Here is a 25,425-nt window from a genome sequence, read left to right as displayed (position 1 = left end):
CTAAAGGAAACTGTTGAAAGGATCAAAGAGGATCAAAGAGTTATTGCCTACCAGAGTCTGATGGTGTCTGCTACGCAGTGAGACACCTACTAGTATATTAAGCTTGGCTTTAAGGAAAAAATGTATTTGATGTATTATTTGGTAGGGGTACTAAACTACTGAACTAAGAAAAAAACTTACAGAAATAAAGTACTCTTTGAAACTGAACTTCATATATTTGATTGAATTTGTACATTCATTTTAGTTCTGCCTTGTTTGATTGCATAATACATTTAAACCAAACCAGATATTGCTCAATAAATATATTTGCAATGAATACAAAAAATGATGGAATGTTTTCCAGAGATATTTGGACGGCACCTGCTAATTGTGACAGATTGGCTGCTCATTCCTCTGCATTAACTTGAACTATGCCCGGGGACTGCTAACAATGCAAAAAAATCTGTGCTATATATTCTACAATATTCTTTTCTATAGAAACCCCAGAATAAGAGAGAAATCAATACTGCTTACTGTGAAGAGGTCACCATAAATCACTTGAGAAAACTTATTATAAACATGATTTGCATGTCACTGTGTCTAGATCATAACAACCTGCAACATCTGTACAGTAACACTGAGTAACAGATGGCAAAGCAGTAATAGTGAAGTTTTGACTTTGCCTGTAAGTTATATGTTGTTTAAATCAATCTAGCAAACATGGTGCAAACGACCATCATACAGTACAGTGACTAAAGCTGCATTTAACTTTGCAAAATGTAGACCCCATAAAAAATCATCATCATTTACATCTGCATACATGCTACTATATCTACCTAATTCTATTTGCTTTTTTAATTTTGAAAAACAGAGTATTATCCAATCCACTTGATATTCCTCATTGTTTAAGTAGAGTGCACTATAACAAGTAAACTAAACTGATATATCTTATAATAATTTGGTCAAAACATATCTGTGTGTAGGTGGAAATCTGTCCCAGGTCAAGCCTGAGTGGTCCTCAGCCAGAAAGACAGACAACACGAAGACACGTGATGCTGTAGCCTTCTGCTCAGGATGCTGTTGAGGACACTGCTTAATATGCTTTGCTGGGAAGGAAAACAGCAAGATCCTCCTCCATTGAGCTAAAGAGAAGTAGATTTATTTGATTTCTTATGTGTAGTAAGTATTAACTCGGGGTTCAATCCTGCAATCTTAGTGCTGGAAATATTCCCATTGATTTCTAAAGAGCTAATGGGAATTTTGATTGCACAAGCAATCACATATAAACGTGTACTTCCAGCACTGTGTAAATTCCATTGTGCTGGTTTATAGCAACAGAGATGAGGTTGCTAGCAAGCTTGCACCAGGAAAACAGTACAATTTTATTCCAAAAGAGAGCATTTTCTTAAATAGCCACTCAGCCTGCTGATACTATCTGAGAATTCATACCTGTAATTCTTTCTTTTAATAATTCCTATCATAAAAGTGGAGAAAATAACCATAACTGAATTTTACATGCAACAGAATAAGAGAATAAAGCTCACTGAAAGCATGCCAAATGAATGTGTATGTATTACATGTAATATGGTTGACAGTAACATTGCTGTAAAGGGTGATCGTGTTCCGAGAAAACAAACTTAACAACTTAAGCTGTGTTTATATTAATTGTTTTTCTTTTTGGAAGAAGTTTTAGCAATGGAGAAATAAAGCAACATTTTATTCTAGCTGCAAAATAGCACGACATCCTCTTAATGACCATGACGCTGACTGTAACCTTGCTCTGACAGTCGGCACTGGGAACATCACCTACTACTGAGGTTTAGCAGCACTTGCCATTACAACTCTTTATAGCTTTCCTTCTTGTGACTTCCAGTTTGGCCAAAATGTAACTGCTTGAGCTGAAATCCTATCTTGAAAATGTTTGTCCCATTCTCCAAGATTTCTGTGAACACCAAAACAAAAGTATCAAAAAATCATTTCTTTTACTTTTTCTTGGCACTTCTCTATGAAAAGCTCTGCTGTCACCATGCATTGGAGCAGAGGTCTAAAGCCAAGAAGGAAAGTGATCTTGTTTCAGGAACGTGTTTTTTCTTAACTGATTAACTTTAGGTGATCTAGCAGCTAGATAGTCTCACTCTCATTCTATGTTGACAGCTCACAGTTGATTAAGCTTAGGATGAGGTTAGAGTCCTTAAACAAAAAGTGAAGAGCCTGTCTTTCCCATCTTTCAGCAGTCTTGTGGGCAGAAGGCACTCCAACAGCCTGGGAAGAAATACGTCTGACCCAAATGCACAGGGGACAAAAAGCGGAGCAGAGAGCAGGGCAATAAGTTAATATAATTAAATTAGAATATTGTAATTATGCAACATTTTAGGAAGACATTTTTCTCTGCATAGCACCTAGATTATACTGGACAAAAAAAAAAAAGCAATCGTGAACAGTTGCTGTTACAATGTTACAATTGTCAGTGCATTAGATAAAGCCCTATGCCCTTAGGTGTATCAAGGCTGGAGACTGTGCAGTGACCGAAACCGATAAACCAATATGAAGTCTGTTTTGAACATCTCAACTTGTTTATAAAGCTACTTTGAAAGAACATCTTCTCAAGATTCAAAATACATGACCAAATTTCATGGAAACTTTGGTCTTGATTACACTGGTCCAATTTCACCCCAAATGTGCTGCCACTCTCACTGATTTATTTATTGCAGCATTAACTGTATGATCGGCATTTTCTGAGGCCCACCTGGCTGTCCCTAGAGGCTGAGCTGTAGCCATGCTGAGTGCTCACAGCTGAAGATGAAGCCAGTGGAAACTGCTTTGAATGCTTAAATTGCTCTGATCCGTAAGTACTAAGACACATGGTAGGGAAAAGTGCTGTGTACTGGGCATCTGATTTGACATGCTCCACACTTGTGTAACTTCTAACTTAAATTTCTGTGGGCCTAGATCTCCTTTTTTAAAATGAGGCTAGCACCACCCCCTCCCTTCCTACGAAGCTGATGTGTTCGGTTCATTGGCTGTTGGTGATGCACTCTGGAACCATGCTGGCTGGCATTTAAGAAAATCATGTGTAGCAGTTATGAACTGGGACTACTAAGTGAATGAAAAGTATAGAAAAAGAAATGCATGGAAACACAATTCAGTTAGCATGGTCTACTTTTGAGTTGAATCAGATCATGTCCTATGTAGAAAATACTGGGCAGTTGCATAAATAACGGCCCTAGTTAAGGTGTATACAATAAGAGGAATAACTAAGTTTAAACTCAGCATTTCTCAGTAGCCATACATTTAACCATGTATCTTCAATCACATTTTTTTCTCTAAACAGAAGCATTTTGCTGTACACATGGTAAACTCCAAATCGTCTTGGAGCTAGAGGAAAGACTTCCATTTTCTGTAGTGATATATGGGTCTGGCCCTTACTATGGTGCACACCTTAACGCTTTCAAAGGAAAAACAAAACAACAAAAAAAAAACGTTGTGACACTGCATCTCACAGAAGATTCTTAAGTAAACTTTTACTGACCATTTAAGTCATGGTGACAAAAGCTACAGAAAATGTCCCTAGCACTGAATTCATTTAAAAAATTTAAACCTAAAATCCGGAGTGATATAGAGTAGAAAGAAGCACAAGAAATGCTGAGGGGCCAGAAAAGGCAAAAGATGTTATCAATCTCATATGACATGCAGTGTAGAAAACAGTGATGTCAGCTCCTTTGAGATTTTCTGTGACTTCCTATGTCCCGTTTTTAACATGCTCCAGCTGTCCTGTTGACAACTGTCAGTAAAAGTGAGAGAGTTTGAAAAATAAAGGGCAATTAACTTAAGGACAGGTCATAGCTAGTACACTCATGATGTTCATCAAAGTCATATACTCTGTGCTTTTCTAAACCAGAGCAAATGGGTGCTGAATTAGCTGAAAAGTACCTCACTCAACATCCACTAAATGCACCAGCCAGCAGAACTGCAACATCAGAATTTCACGATCGGTAAAGATGCTCCTGCCTTGTAGCAAAAGTTATATCCTCCCATTGAGCTGAGGAAAACCCCAGACGGTTCCATATAAGCTATTGTTCTAGAGAGAGCATCACAGCTGATTGCTTCACTAAACCTAATCCTAAAGTGCCTTTTTTTTTTAACAGAAAACTCCACTAATAAGACTTAATTATGTCTAATTTTAAACACCATACAGCTCACTGTAGTAAACTGGGAATAAAGAAACTATAAAAAGGTAAGATAAAATGGGTGCACTGAAACCTGTTTAATATACTACATAAAAATAGTAGGCCCTTGGATAGAAGCAGCAATCAGTATGGAAAACAGCCCATATGAGCTCTATTTTACGTCTAGAAGGTTTTTGATAGGGTTCCACATTGATGGCTGCAACAATTCAAACAGAACACAAGCATGCATAGAGGTGTCTAAAAAGCAGGAAATACTAAGCAGTACGGATGAAAGAAACTCAGTCTAACTAGCTGGCTTTATGATAGTAAAAAGTGTCTGAAATTTGAGCCTTGATGTATTTAACAGCCTTCATGTCAGATTTCCCCAGATAGCTCTTCTGAAAGGTTGACCAATTTGTTTCAATACAGTGGCCACTCAACAGCACCAAAAAAAAAAAAGACAGTATATATCCAAAAAACTGTATGGAAATTTTTCTTCCAAAGGTACAATGTGAAGCCTAAAGTACAAAAGCAGTTAATTTATCACAGAAGCAGGGATTCCTGCAGTAACTAATTCAAAGTGCTGATGATGCACTAAATCAGGGTGAGTGATGAACACACACATAGCAGCAAGTGAAGTTCAAAAGGATACAGATCTATGTGATCAATGAGCTGCCACATGGCAAATGAAATACAGTGTTGACAAACGTACAGTAATAGAGATGAGGCTCCAAAATAATCAAATCAAATATAAGAAAAATGTAAATTAACAAGTGCAGAAAGGTCTCATTACAGACTTGGGGGTGCCTCTTTATACACATCTAAGTATCAGACCTTCAAATCACTGGGCTCTTTCTCTATATTTAAATGGGGGAAGAGGGGGGGAGAGAACACTGATAATTTGAAGAGGTGCATTACATTAAGGCTGTAAAACTTTCCTAGAAATGTGTCCAGTGACACCAGTCATGAAAGCAACAATTCATTTCAGGCACATAGATTATGAACAAGAGCCTACAGATGAAAATTTCATACAAATCTAAAATTAGATTGCATATAGCTGCCCTGAGTGATGACTGAACAATAAGGTCAACTTTGGTGTCTTCTGCTGACCAAGCCTCTTCATATTCCAAGTGATATCCTAGCTGATTAATGGCCTTTTGACTGAAAAGCAACAAAACTGTAAGAAGAGTCCTGAGAATAGTATTCAGTTACATGCACCCCTTCAGTTTCCATGGAGCACAGCGAACTTGGTATATCAAGAAAGATGTCAGGACTTTTAAAAAGAAAGAAATCTCCCAGTATAAGAAGGAAAGGGTCATTTGTTTTTTTCTACAAACACGACAGTTGTGACTTTTTTGTGTCCAACTGTTACCAGCTATGGCTATTATTGACATTATTCAATTACTCATTGCAGTCAATACAAATGTTTTCTCTTTTGTTTTTTTCTATGGCCTGCTACGTGAAAACCGAGAAAGTTCTCTCTTTGTTTCTAAACCTTGTGTTTGAAAATGTCACAGGATTCAAGACACCCTCTGTCTTTGGAAGGCTTCCAGAAAATCATACCTTCACTAAGTATGGCTGCACTTTTACAAGGGAAATTCCACACTATATATTCACCGTATATTTACAAGGACAGGAGCAGGCCAGTTTTTCTCAATAGATATGAATCTCTCTAAACCCATGTATTCTATAAAACTGAGTGTTACTGCTACATTTTTACTTCCTCGCAGACTCCTCAATAAAACCATCTGCTGAATTGCGGGCATCGTGGGCTCCTTTATACATTTGCTTCAGCTCATAATCATTGTCAAAAATATCCATCAAAGAGCCCTGCTTCCCTTCATCAACTTTTTCCTTCTCCTTTTTAACACAATTGATTGTTTTCTTTGACATGTAAGGGATTTTTCTCCCCCAGGCTATCTTGACTTGTTCTTCAGAAAGTCCACCTGCCAGGTGATAGCATGTAATTAGACCAAGACAATATAGGTGGCAAGGAACAAAAAAGGTAGATACCCATTAGCTTCTTGCTATAAATTTTATCCTTTCCTCTCCTTAGTTCAAAGGCTTGTTAGCACATTTTTTGTAGCTTCTCTTATATAAAACTCTAACTCTGCAGCTCTTAATTAGATGATGAATCATACTTTGACTTCAATGAAACCACAAACACTCAACACAAATGCAAATAAAGGGTTACTCATTTTGGTTTATGGTGGTGTATTAAGACTACAGGAATACTCTTTCTTATCATCTGTGAAACACTAAGGATGCAACTAACACACTAAAAAGAACTGAAATAATGATAATTATTATTAACACTGATATGTTCTAATGTACTGGAGGCTAATGACAAATAAAGCAAACAAGATAAACCAGAGGTCCTTCAGAACTCAGTTACTCAGTAAGCCATTAGAATGACCCAAGAGAAATGAACCATCAAGTCCACTTTTAGAGTGTTTGTTACTTGAAAAGATTTAAAAATAGTAGTAATAAAGCCTTGCTTTTGCAGCTTGAGATCTGCCATTTAGTTGAACACCAGAATTCCATAATAAAACTGGATTCAAGAGAACATAATGCTAAATCCCAAGTAATAGTACTGGGGCTAAAGAGCTAAAAAGCCTAAACAAATGCACAGTAGAAAGGGTAAATAAGTCATCCAGTTCCCCTTATCTTTACCAAAGCTAGCATTCCAACTCTACAGTACAGGGACACTATTTTGTTATCTATAAACTACAAAGAATTAATGAATTAGTGGCATTTCCAATTGTGCAACTTGTAGTTTATGAACAAGCTTATGAACATTATCTTTCATTTTGTCCAACTCAGAGATATACACATGGAAAATCTCCATCTAAACTTCAATTTTATTTTATTTTTTATAAAAAGAGGTAGAATAGCATCTTCCAACTAATGCCAAGTTTTTAACTACTTAGATTTTCACAGATAGATTTTTCACTGAAGTTGATAACAGAAGAATTTCTATTAGAGCAGAACCAGTGAAAAGCAGTAACAATAGGAAATCACTCAAGCCAACAAACAAAGCCCCATTACAACTTTAAGGTAATTATGATTATTTAGTCTGATCTAAACTTTTTTTATTTTTCCAAAATTTATTTCAGGACAACTTTCACATTGTTATTTCTCAGGCAAATGTAGAAGAAAATAGGAAAAGCAGGTTTGAGATGTATGTATTAACACCTTCCCTTTCTGAAATTCTGAGTGAAATGCCTTTGTGAGAAAGCTGAATTTCTGTATGAATGTATCTGTGCAAGCAACAGTTTTTGGTTGGAATATGGAATGTGCTGGATAGAAGTCTTATTGGCTTAAATGGGATGAGGATTTCACCCTTAACATACACAAGATTTTATGAAGGAAACTTTTGAGTTCAAGATTTCTTATCTGGGTGAGATTAAGTAACTTATCTGAACTGATGTTATAACTAAGGAAATGAGCCAAATGGGCCCAATAAATAAGCTATCCACAAAGCGTGAATGCCCTATAAAACCTCCAAAAAGCCAGCATGTTTCCTTTCATTGCCTACCACATAGAACACACCTCTCTATGACATAACCAATGCATTCATGTAACTTTTGTTTTATATTTTGTCTTCTAATTCATTTTGGTTAGAGGTAGAATTATTGTGTTAAAAAAAATGACCTGATCCCAGACGTAGTTTATTTAAATTTCAAAATGAAAAGCTTACTAAGAACAGATAAGATTGATTGCTCTTTCCATCTTAGCATAATTGTATTTCAGGTGAACATCAATTTACTTTAAAGGACACTTCTAAGTAGCAGGCTGCATCATACATAATTCATCAATCACAGCTGCCTGTAACATGATTTACTCAAGCAGAATTCAATGGAATAGAGGGAGTCGCATTGTTTTTTATGCTGTGGCCTGTTTGTTTTTAAATAGTTTACGAAACACTCATTTGCACTGTACTATTGCTGAAAAGAGTTCATCCTTGGTTCATCAGCAGGTTGAATTTCTTCATATAGAAATGTTACCCCTTCGGATTTCTTTTAAAAGGTAAAATGAGTCTTGAAAACATCATTAAGGCAAAGAGCACTAAATGTTTATGAAAGTTAAAAATAGAGCTCAAAGATTTTTATATGGGGTAGGAGACGGCAAAAGTATTTACCTGAAAAGCATTACTAGTTTTTAGTGCTGTATATTTTCTATCTGCTTTGACGTCATTTGTTATTGCTTTCTTATCAGCATGCACATGTAATTGAAGAGAAGTAGCTGCTTCCTCAGATAGCCCTTCACACAGTTGTCTCATGGATAAAATGGCCTATACTTGACGATATGCACAAACAGGACACAAAACTGTGCATCAGCTAAAGTGCAATCGCTAGATACAGCAAGAAATAGATGTGACACTTTCATTTATGGGGGCACCGCCTTGTCTGCTATACTGCTCACTGTTTTCTACCAAATTCGGCTTCAGGGACATGTTGGTGCCTCAGACAGTCCTGAAGTAAAGAACCATTTCCACAAACAGATGCAAATAGAGCTTTAAAAGAAAAAAAGAGAGCAAGAGAAGTTGCTAGAAATACACACTTGCACAAAGACAGAAATTTCTTTACTTACTTGTAAACCCATTTGAAACACAGAGTGACCCATAAAATTAGCCAACATTCGAATTAAAGCTGCACCCTGTGGGAAATGATACAGGAAAAAAGAAGTTACTGGTTTTGCATATCAATATTATACAATCACAACAATTTGAAGTATGCAATTCCATTCAACAATATCATCTTAGAAACTTGTGATTGCGATAATTTCTAATTTTGCTGGATTGAAAAAAAGAGAAAGAAGATGCAAACATTTACAAGGAAAAGTGAGTTGGTTGCCCCAACCCTTCTGTGCACTCAGCAGTACTGCAGTTTTTAGTGTGGGCAAAAAACAATGTCCATGACAAATTCTACCATAGTGATTATTCATCATATTTTTATTTTAATTATACTACTGGAAATAAGGATTTACTGATAATAATTCCTCTATAAAAGCCTTCAAGACCTGGTGATCTAGAAGTGGATCGTTTTCATAAGAATTTTTTTAAATGTCAATATCCATACTTGACTTTATTAATAGTCAGCTTATTTCTCACAAGATCATGCAAAGAGGTTAAGTATTTGTATAATATATTTCTTGTACATATACCAGTTCTTATTCCTTGCCCCTTCAGGCAAAGCAGTAAGATCTAAAAAAATTTGTTTGTCTCACAGGTGATTCCAATTGTCAGTACTTATACTGAGAACCAGACATACACTTGCCAGACTAGCTTTCTTTAAGGCATCCCTTGCGTTTTCCCACTCCTTCTCAGTACAACCACAACTGCTGTGCATTTTCCCCTTGCACAAGTGCTCTATTTCAAGCAGAAATACCTTCACAAATCTGATGATTTGGCTATAATATTCCACTGTGCAGTCCAATTTCAGGAAAATCAGCATCCCAATCCCGTAACGACTAAACATGTTATACTTAATACTGATCACTGTATGAGAAGGAGGACAGTTTGGATTTCAAAATGGTGAATCAAAGGCCATAAGAAAAAATGATGTTGGAGCATGATGTTAGATGTAGGTTCAGGAATTAGGTTAATGCTCAGTTAGAAAAAATAAATTAAAAAAAAAAAAAATCACAGATTCAGAAATTCCCAGGTACTAAAGACAAAAGGATTGTTATAATAAAGTAATATTACTTCCTGCATTAACAGAAGTAAAACAGTAATTTAGGTAAAAACCCTATTGCTTCTCTTCACACAACATCTATTTTAGAAAGATTCAAGAAAAGGAAAATGTTTCACAGTGTAACTTAGCTTGTCAAAACTAGTATTTACTCTAGCTCTAGCATTTAAAATGTGAACCTTTTTTTCTAATTTGAGTTTCTCTAGTTTCAGCTTTCAAAACCAGAGTTTATGTCTTTTCCTGTTAGATTAAAGTTCAAATTAGTTTTGGAATTCAACAGTTGTCCAATTTTTAGACTGTTTAACACATGTTCTACTGATTTTTTGTGCAGTGCCTATTTTTGAAGTAATGAAGGAAGCATCTGTAGTAATCAACATTTTAAACAACAATATAAATCAAGAAGATTAATAACTTGTTAGTAAATCATAAGAAAGCAAGTTTTTCACATAGGCAACAACAAATAATACATAGTTAATAAAGTAACTGAAGAAAAAAAAATGACTTCAGAAGATGTTTGTAATTGCTTATAAGAAATGAACAGCAAATAAACAAAAAAAAAAATGGTGTTTGCATTATTAGTACTATGCTGTGTTTTTATGGTGGTACTTAATCTTACCAGGAGACCAATCATATCAGGAACACACGGCACTATAAAAACTAATCCCTATCCACACAGATTATTATCAGAACAGACAAGACTATAGGCCAGGAAGCATTATTACCCTCATTTTACCAGAGGAACAGAGTGAGTAAAGTTCTCAGAGATGTTTAAGCAGATAAATAGCAGATAAATCTGTTTAAGCAGGTAAACAGCAGACAAAAAAATATCCAATAAAAATATAAACCCTATTTATTTGGTAACTAACTTGGAAAGCGCAACCCAAAACATCTGTAACAGAACCAAAACAACATAAAAATATAAAAGAGATCAGTCCAAATCCTTAACAACAGATATTCTTCCACTAATCGCACATCCTTTTTCCTGCTCACTTCTCAGTATTCCGGGGTCCCCTTCTTCATTTCTCAGAGTTTAAATTTCACATAGTAACAACAGACACATATTCTTATAGGTACCTTAGCTCTACTGATTTCCATGAGAAGTAAGGAAACAAATGCCTTCATATGATCTTGCCCACAGAGTCTTTTTCTATCTAGAGACCAAGAACTGTCAGACAGACATAAAGTAATTATAAAATTGCTCTCACAGCTCTCATTTAGCCACATCGTGGATGGAACTATGGCTGGCCTTTACACAGCAAACAAAATAAAAAAGCAAATAAAGACTGAACAGGAGATCCAAGGCACAAAGGCAGAACTACTCTCTCTGGATCCATTTGTTTTCACAGATACTTTAGAATTACTTTCTAATTACCTTCAGGAAATCCAGAAGTCCATTTACAACATCCAGAACAACAATGTGCCTGACCCATTTCTGCTATCTTCCCCACACAGTTTGCCTATCTGGATGACTTATTTGCTGAAGAATAGTACAGGAAATGAGAGAGAGGGAAAAGAGAAAACCACACAATGTCAAGGGGTAAAAAAAATGTCTTGAGGAGAAGGGAGGAGAAACAGAGGAGCATTTGGTGTGGAGGGAAATGAGATTGGAGGAAGGAATGGGAGAAAGACACTTATTTCACCATTTTTGCACTTCAAAGGCAGGCAAAACAGAATAGTGACACATTCCTAAGAAGAAGTGAAGCAATCAATACATTCCCAGGTCTAGGAAGGAAAGGAAAAGACAACTACTCTGATACTCTGGAGATGAAGAGAAACAGGTTTGCAGAGGGTGGGATTGAAAAGTCTGAGTAACTGGCATAAGGAAGGGGGACTTACTAAAAGATGGGCTTGGAGGACGATCCTAACTAGAGGGATGTGGCAAGGGAACAGTATGTTCAGCTACAAAAGCAATGGAATAAATAGCTTTGGGATTATCTGAATGGCCCCAAATGCTACCATTTTCATTGTATATCCACATAGCAAGCAGTGAACTATAGGTCCCAGAGAACCTGTGTTTCCAACCCTCTGAAAGCTTCTCTGACCTAGACCTAAACCTACATATAAATCCTAAATCACAACAAATCTGTCCTGCTGCAGAGGATGCTCTTTCGAGCCTATCAGCATCATTCCTTGAACACCCTGACATGCAACTGATCTGCTCCCCACTTCATTCTCAGGGCCACTTCTACTCCGCCAACATTTGTCCAACCAAGGAATGATGTATGGAGTCTTGAGAAGTGAACCTGGCTCTCTTACAGGGCACAACGGCCATTTATTGACGATTTAAGTGCTTTCCTCCAGGCAGTGGATGACTCAGTACCCTGTCAAGAGGTAAAAAGCATTGGTTTAACAGATCTAGTGGAAAGCAATTCCTTCCTATTCACAGAAAATATCTGCATTCCTGACCATACCAAATCTGGCTCATCTTAAAACAGGGAAAAGCTATGTACCCCATTTAAATAAAAGTTTACGCAGGCAAATATACTAGATATTCAATCAATGACTAATGGCACTACCAAGTTCTGGTGAAGCACTTTTCAATAGCAAATCTCAAAGTGCTTTGTGAGACATTGGTATCAATACCCTTCCCATTACAGAAAGGGAAACTGAGGCACACCATAGTGAAATCATTTACTGAAGATCACCTAGCACATTCATCATGCAAACTGTGACACAGGTGGAGGTTCCTCAGCCTCTGCAATGTGACACTACTGCTGGAAAGGAAGGTAGAACATCAGCTACTCCATGGAAATAATTGCATATGCAGACCTTGTCTACAAAGTGCTCCTGGGAAAAAGTATGCTCATTGACAATTAGCCAATAATGGCTGAAATGCTGTAAATTTATTCTCTTTCCTTCCCTGAAGAGACATGTTTGCACACCCACACCATGGTAAAGACCATCCATAATAAAATGAGGAGCAAAATTTCTTTATATGTGAGATGAACTTGTCTTTGAAATCTAGAAAATGCAGACTCACACTTAAGTCATCCCGTCTAATTCTCTCGTGTCAACGTAAAATAATATGATTTCAACCTTGATCTCATATTAAATTAAGCTAATTTTTAAAGACTCACTCCTGCGTTTTGTGATCCTGTGGCATCACCACAGGTCACAATTACTCTAAGTTAATTTAATTCTCTTTTTAAATGATCCAATTTTACTATATCTGAATTCTTAAACTAATTGTTTCACTTGCAATTTGCATTCCGTAATCATTTCTTATACAAAAGAAAGTGCCAAATGGAATTTTCTCCAGTAGGAAAAAAAAATGCCATAAGTTTTAACCCACAAAAATATCACTATTACCTTACTACAGGGTACAGCCACACAGCATGGGATGCATCTGACTAAATGCAGATATCTGCAACACCTCTGTTTACAATTAGTTCAGTGGTCTAGACTTTCTTTACATTCAATGGACAGAATCTGTCAATTCTGGATGCACTTCATCTCCAAACAGATCAGATGACTTGTATCTTAAAAGCACCATCCAAAATGAGCATTGGTTCACTAGCTCATATGCATCTATCTGCACTACAGACATCTAAAGTGAGGTGAGATGAATTCAACCGCCTTGTCCAAAAAGGCCATATAGAGATTGATTCCCCACTCTGCTACAAGAGTTCTATACATTCTATATATAGAGAATTTCTGAAATATTAAAATATATAACTGTTGTGGCACCACCCTTTCTTATATGTATTTATGGCATATAAGGCATATAGGTAAATATAGGCATATAATAAATCATATCTCATTTTTAACTTTCATATAAGAAAACCTGCAAAGGCAGGTATTCAAGAGAGGACCCTGAAGATAGGGCAGTGTGCTTGCTAGCTGAAGGTGGATATTCTGTACCAAACAGACAGCAGAGAAAACACTTAAAATTATGCACTAGTGAAGCCATTGCAGAGAATCAGATAATGTGAAAATCAGAAAACCAGAATACACGATTAAGCAGAAGGTAGAAGGCAAGGACAAGGGGCCATGTGTGAAGAGATACAGTTGAGTTGCAAACTCATTCAGCATTATTCTTTTAAGAAGCAAAAATTATGTCAGTATTCTAAAGACTGCTCGTGAGTGAAAAATGTCACCAACAGAACAGAAATTGTGAACTACAGCTGACTCTCATAAGGGTGAAATAATCTATCATTTTGTAAATGAGCTGGAGTGGAGGAAGATAAAGAGACCATAAAAGGCTGACTTAGAGAAAGCAGAGCTCTTCCATCCTCCTACCCTCCTTCCCACCAAATCTTGTCTTTTTTTTTTTTTTCCCTAGAACATCATCTTTTTTCTTTCTGCTTTTGTATGTTTTGTTGTTTTTGTTCTAAGGGTAGGATTGAGATTCATGTGACAGAATGCAGATGCCTACATGGTAACTTTCTGATGCTTACTCAAGTTTTATACAGCTGAGCCAGCTGCTTAGACTCCCTTTAAAGGCAATGGAGAGAGAAGTGAGCACTTCAGCTCATCCTGATTCATCTCATCTGAAAACATGCATCTAAAATAGCACAGGTAAATTTCACCCTAAAAGTTCCTGTTTACCTTCACTGATGATACAGGGAGGTTAGATGACTAGTTAACTGCAGGAGTCTATGCAGCAAACATCCCAAGTTCGATAACATAAATCTCTTTAAAGATATTTTATTCTGCAAGTCATGGAGCAACCTTGGAAAATGTAAAAGTATAAAGAATGCAGAAACACTTTCCTGAGTTTACAACATCTGAGACAGTATCTTGAAGGCTTGCTTATCAATTTATTTCAAGTAACACCAAGTATCAGTAATAACAATTACATAGATCTCAATATATGCCTTCTTCACTGAATGTCCTCCTTGCCATCCTTGTTTAGGAATAAAAGTTGATTGCTTTGATTTAGTTCAGAACAATATCTTTTGTGACATAAAATCTAAAATCAGGAAGTATCCTGTTATGGGAACCACCACCATGGTACACAAGGTGTTAAGTGTGGAGTGAGGTACTGAGGAGTGGAGCACTGGACTACCAACCAAAATTACATAACTGAATTTCTGGGGGAAAAAAATCAATTTCCTACAAAGCCTCCACTCCCCTCTTTTGCTGTCACTTCTCTCATTTCTGAAAGAACATTGAGACACAGGAAACTTAGTCTTCTATTGTGCAGTAGTGAGTTCAAAATCAGTCTTGATTAATATGTAATAGTACCACTTGTCTTTCATATAAAATACAATTTTCATGAAATTGTAGGAGGCCTAAAGCTAGTTTCCCTTATGCTTGTATCCCTGCAATTCAAGATTAGGGTCACTTTCCCTCTAGCTAAGGGAAACATGAGCTACTCCATCGTCTACTTCAATTAAACTTGATTTTACTCATATCATTGGTAGAGCTATTATTAACAATAGGAATTTATTATAATCACTTTCATCTTAATTGATTTTAACAAATCAGACCACATACAGGTACTCAGAAATGTACGATTCTTTCCTAAAGAGCTCTTAAGATTAGAATCAATATATGAAGTTTGATGAATACTAATATATACCTGACATATACCAGTATTCTTTTTTTCCATATATAACTCAATATATAAACATTCCCTTCCTTAAACTATTTACTCTGTGCTATGGTACAACTGAACATAACTGAAAAAATTTTGAGAACAAGCATTTGAAGGAATGGAGTGGACAGCCCTTTTGAAGCATTTAGAAGAAAATGTTCTGTGGGCAAGCAGACAGGTGGGATACAAGAAGGCCACAACCTGTACTTGTTTGGGATTGTTTGCTCATTTCCAATCTATAAAAAGACCTTTCCCACACTCTGTGGCAACACTAGTTGCTTTGCAACTTTCCACAGGAGAGTCAAAAGCTTTTGGCAAAGTGTCTTGTTAAAGACTTTTTGAAAATCCGGTGTCTCCTGACTTCCTGCACAAACTCCAGCTGGACAGTGAGACAGAATTTCCCTTTGTAGAAGCTATGTTCAGCAAGACTGACACAATTATCCATGTGCTCAGGTACTTACCCTTTACATACAATACAGTCCCCACCTTGCTGGAGTAGGAAGCTGGACTCATCGGTCTGTAGTTCCTAGGACATCTTCTAGAGACCATTCTCTCTCTACATTGCCACCAGCAATTCTCTGGCACAGGGGCTGTCTGCAAGGACAGCCTACACGCTATTGCCCGGAGTTCTGCACTCCACACCTGCTCACTTACAGAACATGCTGGTGGGTGCCACCCAGATCTGCAGACTTCCTAACAACCTACTCAGCTATTTTGGTTAATGTCTCCCATATTCCTACCTCAAATTGATCATTCCTGCAACCTGTTACAAAGAATAAACTGAGCATGGGAATCAGCCCGTTCTTCAGCAAGAAAGTCCAATACAAATAATTAATTATGCTTCTCTGCTATACCCCTAAAAATCTGATAAAATCATACAAGTTGGCCATCATGTGGCCCCTCACCCAGTAACCCTGAGCCATGCCTGCTATGCATTGAAGTCAGGCATGGAACACCTTAAAAATCGGTTAAGATCACACAAACTGTGTGATCAAGACAACATTTCCGAATTCTGACTAATACATTTTGAATAATGATTGAAATGTATCTCTTCATGAAACACGCTGAAGAAAGAGATTTTTTAGAACTCTAAAATTAATAAAAGCAGCATTTTTTTCTTAAAAAAAAAAAAAAAAAAAAAAAAAAAAGTTGAACATATTTTTATGGTGCTCTGTCAAATAGAAGCCTAAGAGTGTCTACAGTCAAAAGGATTCTTAAGTAAATGAGTATAATTTCATTTCAGCTTTTCGGTTCAAAGTTCCTGAACTCATACACTAGTCTTAATTTCTCAAAATATTAGATAATTCTGTGATTCAAAGTTCATTTCAAATATTAGAAGAGCATGTTACAAAGCACTCATATAAAGAATGCACATTTGCACATTATTTTCGTAATCTGAACAGTAGCAAACATGCAATATCCAAGTCACGTTTTCCAAAACAATCATTCTTTGTTGGTACTAAGCAACCACAGCTGGATGCCCTATGAAATTTAGCTCATTGGGAAAAACACAGCATGAATTACAGTGAAAGAACAACATACATCAGACATGTAGCAAAAATGTGATATTTAAAAAAGAACATAAAATTAGGAAACAAAATCTCTCAAATCTTGCAGAAAATCTGACACAAAAAATATGTTTTGATTAAGTCACATCTACAGAATTTGTTCCATACAGAACAGCGTGCATGTGTGTAAATGACTTTTTAAAAACATTTTCAACTGAGTTGTTGCATTACACTACAAGCAGTGCACTGAATTAACTGAATCGCCATTCCCAGCACCTTAAAGTAGAGGACTGAGAGATAGGGGAAGCCTGGTGTAATGTCTGTTGAGCAACTGTTACTACCTTAAGCAAATAACTAACATCCCTTCAGTTTTCCTGTGAGAAGAACTGACAACTAGGTAACTACTTTCAAATCCAGGTGTTACATTTAAATTGGGCTTTCTTAAGCAAACATATTCACCATACACACTTATTTTTTCCCCAAGAGAAGTCCAGCCATGCCTCATCTCCCACTCAGATCATAATGAAATGTATTTACCGTCCTATTTTAGTAATCTGAACCATATTTCATGGTCTACAGCCTCACTCTGATAGTCTTGGTATGAGTGCCCTGCTCATGCTTGCAGCTATAGTATTGTATTGTGGAAGGTGGAAGGCTCCCGAAATACCCCTGCTAAAGATCTTCCATCTTCAGATGTTTCTACCCAAAGTACCTAAACTCTCAAAACTACAGAAGTACTCACTGAGAAATTATTCTCAGGGAATTAATTAGACGGTATCATCAGTCACCAGCACCAAGCCCCTCTTTCATTTCACAAAATTGAGCACTGTAATGCACCAGTGTGGCTATTTTTCTGTATTCTGCAACAGCACCTCAAAATACTACAAGAAAAATGAAGCTTAATACACATGAATTTCATGAATGCAAATACTTCTGTATTCAATTAGGATAACAGAATGTATTTGCTTAAATGAGTAAACACATGCCTACAACTTCTTCCCTGGGGCAAAAATGTAAAACGTTCAAATGAATTCCTAGAGGCTTTTCCTTTGGAAAACACATGTAAAAGCTAAGAGAAGTAAGGAAAAAGATCGATATGTGCAGACTATGCATACTAGTACACAGTGTTGTGATATAAGCCTCATCCTGAAGTTCTTAGTCCAGGCCATCATTTAGTAACACACTTAAGTACCTTAACGTATAAGCAATCTGACTTAAATGCCACAGCTTACACACAGAATTAAACAAGTAAGTATGTAATTGGCTGAATTTGGCTCTGACTGATTCCCCTGAATTCAGTAACAAATTCTTAGAAAAGGACTTCATTCATTAAAAGGAGCTAAAAACTATCCCTACATTATTTTTATGGTACAGACAAGGAAGAAAGAAAAAAAAAAAAAAAAGTCCTTATATTTGTTTTCTTTGCTTTTTAAAATAATGTTTAATTTCCAATTGATATTTGTTTATCAAGCAATGCACACCCACAAGTTAACATGTTGATGTTCAGCAATAAAAGCAGGACATATTTTAATAAACAAATTAATCTTACTCTATTTTTAAAGTTTTACTTACAGTCTGGTTGAACTAATATTTTAAAAATCAGCAAATATACCTATAAACTTGTAGCTTACTGTGCTAAATCATCAAAGATGCAGAAGAGCATCTTATGTTGTTTTTATAGATTGTAAGGCCATTTATCTGATGCCAAAACATCACTGAAAAAGCAACATTATACTCAAGGAGAGGTTTTCACTGGGAAATCATAATCATTTTCTATTCCGACAAACACAGCTGTTCTAGGGCTGGATAATACCAAAATGGTCAGATGGCAAGATGAGCTTTGGTGAAATATTAGTCTTAGACATAAATTCTCTTGCAAATTTAAGGAACGTAACACAATGAACAAAATTCAGGAGTAAATGACCATAACTAATCACGTTCTTCAGGTGGATGTCATCCTATCCTTTTCCTTCAATAATAAAATGTATCAGTCACCTAGACAAAATGTTACTGAGACTCCGTTTACAACCATAGTTTCATTTAGCCTGGCCACCAAAATCTCTGTTGTATGTTCTGGCACCACTGACACGGACAAAAGCACCACATACTTTTTCATTAACTGCCTGTATGAGGAAGCCTTCAAGGGTGTACAAAAGGTTGATGACATTATTTACATGGATGGGCCATCATCAGAAGCCAAGTAAGTAGTGAGTAAACCAGTGTATCTTAAGAATCTCGTCTAATAATAAACTGGCTCCACAACTCCTTGTTTCCCATTAGAAGTAACAGGTGAAAATTTGCTCTTCTATGACGAAACACTTACTGAAGTGTTTCCACAGTCACAGTTGATTCATTTTAAAGAAAAAATGCATTACCACTTTGCCAACCAGCTCCACCGAGAATCCAAAAGCAAATTAAGTAAAATAAAACTCAAAATTTGTGATGATTCTCCTTTGATTACTACCTAGGGGATCAGTATAATCTGACAGATATCTATTAATCCAGTCAATGTGTTCTCTAGTGATACTGTATAGCACTATTTTTTTAACTAGAATATTATGCTGTAATAGAATAGATTTTAAAAGTCTGTGACTCTACGCAATTTATCTTTACCAACCACACATTTAATCTCATCAGTTTGAAATCATCTGACCAGTTTTTTTTTCTATGAAACCTGACGATTAATATTCCTTTTTTTTTTAGTTTACTAAATACCACCTAAGAATCTCAACCCATTTGTCTAAAACTGATTTGCAACTAACTACAATTAGATATGCCACTCTACCTGCCCTCTTTTAATAACTTTTTTTAAGCTTCAGAAGTTGCCCAGTACTTAAATATTTCTTAAAAACATCAAGAACGAAACAGTGGGACTGGCATTGTTCCAGATAGTTCCCTTCTGAATAGGGGTCCTGCAGGCCTGCAAAATCTACAGCAGACTAGTGAGAATTTATCAATCATATTTTCTATGTCAACTATTTTCCTTTTACACTATTTCAGTTATCTACAGTTTGTTTTCTATTTCCAATTCTTACAGTTTTCAACAAGTTACTTGAACATTTGTAACTGCTGCTCTTGCTTTCACCAATCTGAACTAGGATGAGTGTCAGCAAAAGTTATCCTTCATCTTTTCCATGGAATCACTGTTTTTTGGATGCCTTCAAGGAAAAAAAAAAAAAAAAAAGGAGAAACTACATCTGCAGTCTTAAGAAGGCAAAGCAGTCAGCTTTCTGTTTTAGCCTTTGCTGAAAATTACCATTACAAAGTAGAGCTGGAGAGACAGAAAATGTAAGAGCACTTCAGGATCTCCAGTGCATAGGTGGGTGTCTTGCTGCAAGCCCAACTTTATCACTTTAAGGCATGGAAACATCTGAGACACAGACGCACCGACCTGCTCCCTGTTGGGGACAGAAGTATAATAAAAGATGGCAGGGCACGGTGTCTGGAGTCACCACTGCCATTTCTGCTTTGATCGCTTGCTCCAGGCCTTGGGAGCTCCCATTTGCGATTGCCTTTGAGGGGGAACAGGCAGATGAAGGTCTTGTACTGCAACAGGCTGTGGCTTCCCGATTGCTTTGCCTTGTGTCAGCCTGACTGAGCAGTCTAATGAGCTTCTTCTTTAAAATGTAGTGTTTTTATTAACATTTGTTTTCCATTTTTTTTATATCTTCTCCAACTCATGTATAGTTTTCTCTAGCATGGGGAAACGAACACTCCTAAAGCATTGTAGGTATCTTGCTGTTTATACACCTCACACAGTGGTTTCTGTTTCCTCTTCAGAAAACACTAAGCCAGTATACACTAAGCAATACAATAGGCTAATGACTGTTTTGAGTCAGGAAGGTGCTCAAATGCCTTATTTAAGACAAGTATTTCAAGTATCTTGAAGCACCTGGCTGGTTTTACACACTAGCACCCCATGGGCTGGAGTGGGATGGCCTGCATATTTGAGTGTACTTGAGGCACTCCAGGGACTGCTCTGAACTTGAACCCGAAGGTTTCACCAACTTCCAGTTTCAATGGTTCTCATATTGGAGGCTGTGGAGACCTACAACCTTTTTATCTAAACAGAAAGAAATTATTTTCATTATAAGATATTTCCTCTGATACAATGCATTATGTTCAAATGGCTTTTGAAAGCACCTTCTGCAATCTGGGCACTGACCTTCTGCACTAGCAAGTCATGGAATAGAAACTACCATCAAATGCATGCAAAGAGCTTCATGGCATTCACAGGTGACATCACAGCTAAATTAGTCAGGAAGAACAAGAAGCTCTCCCTTTACACTGTGTTAAGGGAACAGGTTGCAAAGCCACCTGGTTTCATAAGAATTTAAACTATCTGGATATCATCTCTTGTTCCCAATTTAGTTATGTGAATAATTAAAAATAAAACCTGGTTTACTATATTTTGCTATTAGTATTTTTTTCAGTGTTAATGAGCTGCTATCACTTGCATGAGGTCACTTCACAAATGCACCTCAATTCCATTTTGTAAGGCAAAGAAAGATTGCCACAATTATGTTACACTCATGAACTGAGTGGATTTCACTCCAACACTAATCTTGGTTTTACTGGCCAGAATAGATGGGGTTTGATTTGTTATTTCAGTGCTAGTATCTTTCTCAGTTCCTGAGGAACAGAAGTAAAAAAGAACAAAGATTTTAGAGAGCCTTTACACTGACTGCAGTTGGCCTTCCTATTCTTCCAAATTCTTGCAGAACATGTTACTCTGAATTTTCAAAAAGGACTATACTCAAAGGGTGAGCAAGCCACTGGTTTCAGTTTTGTAAATTTTCCTTTGCCAGAACTGTTTCTTGCAACACACAGGGAAGGTAACCACTTTTCTTTGTGCAAATTTTTAGTTGTACAGATTTCATAACACCAAACATTGCCTTTGAGGGAAGGTCAAGGGGTGCCCCCCTCTCCTCCTTTATTATTGTTAGAAATATAGTAATCCTTCCATCATTCAGATGCAGAAAGCAGCAAAAAACTTTTTTAAAGTTATGGCACCAAGTTAAGATGGAAAAGGAAATTATACAGACAAAGGTTTAAGAAATAATGAATTGTTTGTGTTACAAAGCCTGGGCCAGTAACTATCTCACTACAGAGTCTCATATTGCTTACAGGGAGGAAAAAAAAAAGAATATTCTTCTCTATTCCAGCCACACTCTTCCTTGCTTTGATTATTGTTTAGCACTTGCCAAGACATATTCTGCTGGGGGTACTTTGATAGTTACACTCTATCATACTGGTCTTGCCTGCTCCAATTGCTACCAGATCTGCAACCAGCACATTTCAAAGCATTCAGTAGCCTGATGGAAACAACTTCAGATATTATCTGACTCTCTATGCTGTCCTTGGTGCCCTTTCATCCCTTCTCTTATCTGGCTGTGACTGCTCATCCAGGGTATGACTTCTTTAGTTCTGTGTGGGATATCTCTCACACTGTTCTGGGTCTGGCTGCTCCCTCTGTGATGCAGCTGTCTTGTTTCTGTTTCATTACAGCTGGCTGTTCCTTGCTGATCGTTGCTCCTCATGTTATACTTGTTGCACTTTCTCCTCATCTGTTGATGCAGCACTCCAGGGCTATGATTCCTGCTGTCAATTATTTCTGGTAAGGAAAGGCTGTCACACTTTTTGCTTTGATTTAACAATTCTCAGATCCACTCTTGTGTTCAACAGGCTGTATTTCCTGCTGCACTTGGGATATAACGACTTTTCCCATCATGGGAGGACACTATCTTATTTCCAGCTGCACTATGAAGATGTATCCACTCTCTGATGTGAGTTGAGAGCCTTGTATCATCTACCAATACTGTTTGCTTATTAATGAACTATCATGATTTCTTGTTTTTCTTTACATATTTGTGGTCCTAGTGGAGGATGATGACATGTTCCTCTCTGAGGAATGACTAGTATGATGCTTTTGAAAGAGCCAAACACTACCATCAACAGCTTCAGTGGAAACGCTGTGAGCTGCAGTGCTCTAGTGCCTGTTTCACTCTGCTTATGGGATTACCTGAATACCATTCTTCAGGGGTTTATGTCGTGAGACTTCTTACATGCAATCACTGAGGACAAGAAAGTGGAAATGAAAAATGTATTCAGCTACAAGGCATTTAAATAGCACAGTCTCAATGGTTATCTCCAAAATGTATAGAAAAAGTAAGAGGCATATCTTTAAGGTGACAGCTGAGTGTCTAGCAGACATGGGCATATTAATGGTGTCTAGCTGATTTATGCCATACTGATGACAGTAAAGACAATGAAATGACAATGACATTCCATGACTGTCATTTCAATGAAGAAAAATTAGATGGGAGAAAGTTTCATCATTTCAATTTCACACAGAAAACAGTAAAGAGGGAAAAGAGATCGCATCGACAGTCTAAGGTCCCAGGGAGCACAAGGTGGACATTAAAAATAAAATAAAATAAAAGAGAATTAAAAAAAAAATCCATACCAAAATGCATGTTTTGCTGGAATGTATAAAATGGTTATTTTAATAAAGACAGTAGAAAAGGCCTCACTGATGGTCCTGACCCAAGGTTTGCTAGAGTCAAGAGAAAAAAAATATATATATATATATTTTTCAGCAATTTAAAAAATAAGTTAGTGAACAACCAAAAAGCCATCCCTGAAACACATGCAATAATAGAAATCAGGGTTCATTGTGTAAGGAGGGCTTTGAGGCACCTGAATATATTTGAGCAAACAGCTAAACAGGTACAACTTGGGTTTTATTGACATACCATTCATCACAGTATTTATATTGGCAGACATTAGAGAGCTAGAAGGATAGGCAAAGGTTCTAGCTATCTCATAAAAGAGTTAATTTCATCAACAAGCAAGCTGATTTTAAGTGCAAGCTATGCATGCTTGCATATAAGATTACGTAGGAAACAAGAATGCAAGATCTACAAAATGCTAAATTTGTTCCAATTTATCCTCTGAAGGAACAGTGTCAGGTGCTGGGAAGAAAGTACAGAAACAGTGAAAAGAGCAGCTATGAAGCCAGTGGTAATGTTTATTCCTGTTAGATACTGTTTATATCTAAAACACAAGAATGAATGGTTAGTTAGAAAAGCAGACAGCAAAACAAAGACTTTATGGGTGAAAGGGTCTGTGTTTTAATTTCCTCACCTAAGGAAGTGCCTAAGTAAATTCTTCCATTGCCATTGCTCAAGTTGTTTTGCTAGATCAAATAACTGGGTTCAAAATTTACGTGGTCAGGCCCTGATATGAACACATTCAGCGTCACTTAAGGTTCTGGGAGAGCTGGCCATCAGAGAAGCTGAGTGGGGAAGCTGCCGTATCCACTGGCCATGGCTATTGTTACAGTAAAAATGAACCTTTAAAAAGACAGACAGATACAATACACAGATTGCACTCCAATCCACAGAGAAAACTGAGTGATGCTATCAGCCTGGATAAGTTAGCTAACAGTATATAGACGTGTCCTAGTGTCCTATTTGTCATTTTAATGTAAATGAAAATTCCTTGATGTTTGTAAAATGTTCATATGATGAAACGATAAGTGCTAAGTATTACAGTTTACTGTGTGATATTACTACTATCATATTAACTAGAAAAAAATAATTAGCTTGAAATATTAACATACTGATGTGAGATAAGCCTCTGAACCTACCGAGGTTCAGCTATCACCGTCAAACATGACTGAAATATTTAAACAATGAGAATACTTCAGTATGCTAAAAGTTGCTGGTTACTATAGATTAATTGACCAAGATTCATATTTTCAAAGCCAGCTGAGGCATTTTTGCAAACGTTACTTGGGATCTTGAGCAACTCTAGCATTTTAGAATATTTTCCTAGCTATTTCATGTTTGAATATTATGTCCTACACCTATTACATGCACATACACACATCTGTCATTTGCGCACTCTTAAAGGAATAAGAACCTTTAATGGAAGATGGAAGATGATAACTTGTTGAGTGGGAATAGCTGGTGACTGTAAGAAAGGATATACCTCTCTTTTAGCCCAGAATGAGTGCTGGATAAACTGGAGGCTCAGCAGGCAAGTCAGTGCTATGCTGCTGCTGTCTTGTTACAGCCTGATATTAGGCAGCTAATGATGCAGAAGAAAATACTATCTGGTCCAAGGGTGATAGTCAAAAGACTCTTACTGTGTGGAGCAGACAGTACCAGTATAGCCTTCCTAGTGGAAAGCTGCAGGCAACATCTCTGCATCACACATCAAGAACACCTGCTCATGAAATTACAGCACAATATTGGACACCATACTATGCAGAGAATCGTTATGTGGTATGATGGAAACCACCAGCTTTTGGGTCAGAAGCTAGCAGCAAGCCCAATCATATGATGGAGAAGGTGGAACTGTGCAGCTCTCCCACTCCTTCATAGAAGTTTTTCAGTCCCAAAGTTGGCTGAATCATTCCTACCACTGAAATACATGTTGAAACACTGAAATACTTTGCCAGAATTAATACATATTCCTTCATCATGCCACAAGTCAGTTCTGCTCTCACTCTTCTGCAATGAGCAGAGTTTTCA

The 25,425-nt window shown here is 36.9% G+C and overlaps 1 protein-coding gene across 1 annotated transcript in view; it reads right to left on the bottom strand.

Annotated features, from left to right (window-relative positions):
• The window catches only part of TRHDE (thyrotropin releasing hormone degrading enzyme), a 204,650-nt gene that overhangs the window by 77,330 nt on the left and 101,895 nt on the right, over positions 1-25,425 (bottom strand). Inside the window, 1 exon segment of the mRNA XM_040553451.1 lies at positions 8,739-8,804. Coding sequence (XP_040409385.1) covers positions 8,739-8,804 — 66 coding nt within the window.

This window comes from Cygnus olor, chromosome 1 (assembly GCF_009769625.2).
Source record: "Cygnus olor isolate bCygOlo1 chromosome 1, bCygOlo1.pri.v2, whole genome shotgun sequence".
NCBI classification, from domain to species: Eukaryota; Metazoa; Chordata; class Aves; order Anseriformes; family Anatidae; genus Cygnus; species Cygnus olor.
The sequence above is the reverse complement of the archived record's forward strand: the minus strand, read 5'-3'. Positions and strand labels throughout refer to the sequence as shown.